At 40.4% G+C, this 6,581-nt stretch overlaps 1 protein-coding gene across 1 annotated transcript; it reads right to left on the reverse strand.

The window, feature by feature from the left end:
• Positions 1–4,835: 4,835 nt before the first annotated feature.
• Positions 4,836–5,780, reverse strand: LOC102267958 (olfactory receptor 6B9). Its single transcript, XM_005911287.2, has one exon. The coding sequence runs from the start codon at positions 5,778–5,780 to the stop codon at positions 4,836–4,838; it is 945 nt and encodes a 314-aa protein (XP_005911349.2).
• Between the last annotated feature and the right edge of the window lie 801 nt (positions 5,781–6,581).

Below are 6,581 nucleotides of genomic sequence, written 5' to 3' on the forward strand. Positions count from 1 at the left end.
CATCATGTCGCTTTGCGTTGGTCATCTTTCAGGTTCTTCAGTGTGTTGGTACCTCTCTTGACTCTTGCCCTTTTCCATCTTTGCAAGCCCTGATCTTTATTACTGTCCACCATTTTCATCTATCTAATTCCTGTAAGTGTTAGCCTAACTGCTACTTCTACTGGAATATTTTCTCTGATCATCCTAGGTCTAACTATTATTTGTTTCCAAAGAACCCTGTATTCATATCATCACACTTAACGCTGGAGGCAATTGTGCCTTTATCTTCCTCACTTATCTCTGAGCTATTAGAAGGAAGACTCTGTGTTTTTTTGGTAGTTGTTGTCCACTGTAGTCTATCACAGAGCTTGGCAAGAAATAGGGGCACAAGAAATAATGAATGAATGAAGTTAAGAAAGATGAGTATATTATAGTTACTGAGTGTGCTGCAGGGACTAATATCAGAATGGATGTTTCATATTGGAGATCAGTAAAAATAAGGCTGATTTGGCTCAGGTGGCAAAAGAGTCAGACATTATTGAGCTTCATGAATGGTAGAGTGATTCTAAAATAATAAATAAATGCACAGGGAACTCTGTTCAATATTATGTGGCAAACTAGATGAGAAGGGAGCTTGTGAAAGAATGGATATGTGTACATGTGTGGCTGTATCTCTTTGCTGTACACCTGAGGCTAGCACTATTTTAATCAACTATACTCCAGTATAAAATAAAAAGTTTTAAAAAAGACTAGAATGAGTAGATGCTATTTAATACAAATTAAGAATTACTAAATAGTAGAGTAACATTTCAAAAGCAATAGATAAGAAAGATTAATACAGGAATGTTGAATAATATATTCAAGGGGCTTAGAATATAAAGGAGACAAATTTTAGACTGCAACTTTAAATTAACAAAATGTGGAGTCATAATAGCTTTTTCTGATTATTGTTTTCATATTTTAACCTCAGCTTGATCAATTTTGTAGAATTCTTCTTGGTATTCTATATTTTCTTATCTAGTCAGCAGGTCCCATAATAATATATAAGACTTGCATTTGCCTTAGAAAATTTGTATTTGTTTTCACCTATAGTAATGGCACCCCATTCCAGTACTCTTGCCTGGAAAATCCCATGGGTGGAGGAGCCTGGTAGGCTGCAGTCCATGGGGTTGCGAAGAGTCGGACACGACTGAGTGACTTCACTTTCACTTTTCACTTTCATGCATTGGAGAAGGAAATGGCAACCCACTCCAGTGTTCTTTCCTGGAGAATCCCAGGGATTGGGGAGCCTGGTGGGCTGCCGTCTATGGGGTCGCACAGAGTCGGACACGGCTGAAGTGACTTAGCAGCAGCATAGTACATAACATGTTATATTGATATATTGAGGGTTTCAGCTCAAGCATATACTGTTGTAATGCTATTCTCTTAGTTTGCTTACAATAGTCATATATAGCATGAAAGGCCACAAGAATCCAAGAGCCCAGAAGGGAGTGTCTCAAGAGATACATATCAACAGCAAAAGTTAAATTAATACTGATTCTTTCATCCCTCATGAAAATACTGATCCCATCCCTGTAATAAGAAATAAGCTCTTATAGTCCTTGAAGGGTTTTCCTGGTAGCTCAGGCCGTAAAGAATCTGCTTGCAATGCAGGAGACCTGGGCTCAATCCCTGGGTCAGGAAGATCCCCTGGAGAAAGGAATAGCTACCTACTGCAGTATTCTTCGGAGAAGGCAATGGCACCCCACTCCAGTACTCTTATCTGGAAAATCCCATGGACGGAGGAGCCTGATGGGCTGCAGTTCATGGGGTTGCTGAGGGTCGGACACGACTGAGCGACTTCACTTTCACTTTTCACTTTCATGCATTGGAGAAGGAAATGGCAACCCACTCCAGTGTTCTTGCCTGGAGAATCCCAGGGACGGGGGGGAGCCTGGTAGGTTGCCGTCTATGGGGTCGCACAGAGTCAGACACAACTGAAGTGACTTAGCAGCAGCAGCAGCAGCAGCAGCAGTATTCTTGCCTGGAGAATTCCATGGCCAGAGGAGCCTAGTGGGCTACAGTCCATGGGGTTACAAAGATTTGGACACAACTGAGTGACTAACACTTTTACTTTTTTTACTTTCAAACATGGATGAGAACTGAGAAATGCTCAAAATTATTATTTTTATCAATGGTAGTTGATCATCAATAGCCCAGTATAATTGCAAAGAGCACTATCATCACCATCACTACCACACCATCATGTCTTTTCATCACATTTACAAATCTTATGTACTGAATTGCTTGATCGAGACATCAATGTTGTTAACAAAAGTCTCTCTGAGAGCTATGATCACAGACTCATATATTACTTAACACAGTGGTTAAAAGCTAGATTCTTTGGGTTCAAATAATGGTTTTGATATTTATTATGTACACAATTTCAGGTAACTTATTTAAATATCTCTGTGTATGTTTCACTTTCCTGATATTTAAAATCAAGTATCTAATCATAACTAACTCATGGAGGCATTTTGAGAATAAAATAGACTATCTTGTGTAAAGTATTAATAAAACCATTTTACATATGTTCGTATTTACTGTTGCTCTCTCATTTCAAGGAATATATTGTCATATACAGTGCATATTAAATACATTCAAAGATTAAAGATTATATAGTGAAAGTGACAAATAGATTCAAGATATTAGCTCTGATAGAGTGCCTGAAACTAGGGACAGAGTTTCATGACATTGTATAGGAGGTGGTGATCAAAACCATCTCCAAGAAAAAGAAAACATAAAGGCAAAATGACTGTCTGAGGAGGCCTTACAAATCACTGAGAAAAGAAAAGCAAAAGGCAAAGGAAAAAAGGAAAGATATACCCATCTGAATGCAGCATCCCAAAGAATAGCAAGGAGAGATAAGAAAGCCTTCCTGGGTGAACGATGCAAAGAAATAAAGGAAAACAATAGAATGGAAAAGACTAGAGATCTCTTCAAGAAAACTAGAGATACCAAGGGAACAATCATGCAAAGATGAGCACAACAATGGACAGAAAGAGTGTGTAACTGAAAGAAGCAAAAGATGTTAAGAAGAGGTGGCAAGAATACACAGACTATACAAAAAAGATCTTCATGACCCAGATAACCATGATGATGTGATCACTCACCTAGAGTTAGACATCCTGGAATGTGATGTCAAGTGAGCCTTAGGAAGCATCACTATGAACAAAGCTAGTAGAGGTAATGGAATTCCAGCTGAGCTATTTCAAATCCTAAAAGATGATGCTGTGAAAGTGCTGCATTCAATATGCCAACAAATATGGAAAACTCAGCAGTGGCCACAGAATTGGAAAAGGTCAGTTTTTATTCCAATCCCAAAGAAGGGCTATGCCAAAAAAATGTTTAAACTACCACACAATTGCACTCATTTCACATACTAGCAAAGTAATGCTCAAAATTCTCCAAGCCAGGTCTCAACAGTACGTGAACTAAAAACTTCCAGATGTTCAAGCTGGATTTACAAAAGGCAGAGGAATCAGAGATCAAATTGCCAACATCCATTGAATCATAGACAAAGAAGAGAATTCCAGAAAAACATCTGCTTCATTGACTATGCTAAAGCATTTGACTATGTGGATCAAAACAAATTGTGGAAAATTCTTCAAGAGATGGGAATACCATACCACCTGACCTGCCTCCTGAGAAATCTGTATGCAGTTCAAGAAGCAAGAGTTAGAACTGGACATGGAACAATCAACTGCTTCAAAATTAGGAAAAGGGTACGTCAAGGCTGTATATTGTCACCTATTTAATTTATATGCAGAGTACATTCTGTGAAATGTCAGGCAGGATGTAGCACAAGCTGGAATCAAGATTGCTGGGAGAAATATCATACCTTCAGATATGAGGGTGACAACACACTTGTGGCAGAAAGTGAAGAAAAACTAAAGAGTCTCTGTTGAAAGTGAAAGAGGAGAGTGAAAAAGCTGGCTTAAAACTCAACATTCAAAAAACTAAGATGATGGCATCTGGTCCCATCACTTCATGGCAATGAAACAGTGACAGAATTTATTTTCTTGGGCTCCAAAATGATTGCATATGGTGACTGCAGCCACAAAATTAAAAAACACTTGATCCTTGGAAGAAAAGCTATGACAAAGCTAGACAGTGTGTTAAAAAGCAGAGATGTTACTTTGCTGACAAATGTCCATCTAGTCAAAGCTATGGTTTTTCCAGTAGTCATGTATGGATGTAAGACTTGGACCATAAAGAGAGCTGAATGACAAAGAATTGATGCTTTTGAACTGTGCTGTTGGAGAAGACTCTTGAGAGTCCCTTGGACTGCAAGGATATCAAACCAGTCCATCCTAAAGGAAATCAATCCCAAATATTCATTAGAAGGACTGATGCTGAAGCTGAAGCTCCCATACTTTGGCCACCTTATGCGAAGGGCCAACTTATTAGAAAAGACCCTGATGCTGAGAAAGATTGAAGGCAGGAGGAGAAGGGGATGACAGAGGACAAGATGATTTGATGGCATCACCGACTCAGTGGATATGAGTTTGAGCAGCTCTGGGAGATGGTGAAGAACAGGGAGGGAGGCCTGGTCTACTGCAGTCCATGGGTCACAAAGAGACAAGATTGAGTGACTAAATAACATCAACAAAAGAGTAAAGCAGTAAATAATGTGTTTTGTTTCTGTTTTTAAATTTTTTCTGTCTTCAAATGTTGTGATTACTTTAAGAATCTAGATCTATAGAGCAAGTAAGCATGCACAACCATTGGAAGCAGAACCATGGGAAGTGTTGACTTCCCAATTGGAAGGGAATGTCTTCCTTGCTGGATCAGTCTCCTCCTCAAGGCAGCAGGCCTCAGCTGAGCAGGAAGCACTGGCCAACACCCACTGTCTTTTTGATAGCATTCTTGACTTCCTGGTTCCTCAGACAGTAGATGAATGGATTTAACATGGGCGTGAGGACTGCATACACAGCCGAGATTAGCTTGTTGGAATTAAATGAAGCAATAGCTCTGGGCCGAACATACATGAAAATCATGGCTGTGTAATAAATTATGACTACCGTGAGGTGGGATGCACAGGTGGAGAAGGCCTTCTTCCTTCCCTGGGTGGAGGGTATACGCAGAATGGCGGAGACAATGTAGACATAGGAGAGGATGGTAGTGGCGAGAGGGAAGACAAGAATGACAACAGCCAAAGCAAAGTCCACTAGCTCAGCTGTGGACATGTCTTTGCAGGCCAGTTTGAGGATTGGTGAGATGTCACAGAAAAAGTGGTTCATGACATTGGAGCCACAGAAAGTGACATGTGAAATAAAATAGACCTTGAATACAGAGACCATGAAACCACTCATATAGGAAAAAGCCACCAGCTGTACACAATGACCTGTGGTCATGATGACTGGGTATCTGAGAGGGTGGCAGATGGCCACATAGCGGTCATAGGCCATGGCTGCCAGAAGTACACACTCCGTGCAAGCAAGCGAGATAAAGAAGTACAGCTGGGTCATGCAGCCTGTGAAGGAGATGCACCGTCTCTGCAGGAGGAATCCATCCAGCATCTTGGGGACTGTGACAGAGACATACCAGACTTCCAGGAAGGACAGGCTACTCAGGAAATAGTACATGGGCTTATGGAGGGAGCCAGTGACCCAGACAGTGAGCATGATGGCAAGATTCTCTACTACCACCAGCAAGTAAACCACAAGGAAGAGGGAGAAGAGCAGGACCTGCAGCCAGGGGACGGTGGGGAAGCCCACTAGGATGAACTCACTCACCAGAGTGATGTTTCTCCCCAGCATGACTAAGAGCTCTGAGAGGCAGGAAGTCTTCTATGACAACATCACAAATAAATGACTATGGCATTGAAGAGGAGACCAGTATAAGTTAATAAATCAGTCTTTCCTGGGAATGAGACTCATAAAATAATCTCTGTTAGTATGAAGTCATTTTCCAACGTGAAGCATACTTTTCCATCAAAGATTTTTTTATTTGTTATGAAAATATCCCAGAATCAAAGTGCACTCCGGTCTGTAACTTTCCTCACCTGATGAAATATTTGAATGTCACTCTCCATGTCATGCCTGACTCCTTTGTCCATGACCATGGACTGATAGTGTCTCCTTTGCTGGTTTCAGGTCTCTTTACTTAGAAACTCACAGCACAAAGACATTTTTTTCTGCCTGAAAGGAAATGTGTAGGACAACATGTCAGAGAACGCTCAAGGAATCAATATTGAAGTGATTTATTGCCCATAGTCCAATAATCCCACACAGTTTCTTCAGAGTAGAGTCTGTGGAAATTAAAAAATCAATAATAATTCTTGGATAATTCCTTAATGACTCTCTAATTGCTTTTAGATAAAAAAGGAAAGAGTTTTTGTCACTACACATAGGCTTTCTCTAATTTGACCCCAACCTATTGCCCTAGCCTCATCTCTTTTGACCCTCATAACTGGTATACTACGTTTGAGACATACTCAGCTACTTTCTCCCCAAGCTCACTGTGATTGCTCTCACACTTTGCATGACTTTTCCCTCTTGTGGCTATGCCCATTCCCCAATCTTTATCTGCTAATTTCAAAGTTCGGGGTTTTATCTAAG

The sequence above is a fragment of the Bos mutus genome, chromosome 15 (genome assembly GCF_027580195.1).
Source record: "Bos mutus isolate GX-2022 chromosome 15, NWIPB_WYAK_1.1, whole genome shotgun sequence".
Lineage (NCBI taxonomy): Eukaryota > Metazoa > Chordata > Mammalia > Artiodactyla > Bovidae > Bos > Bos mutus.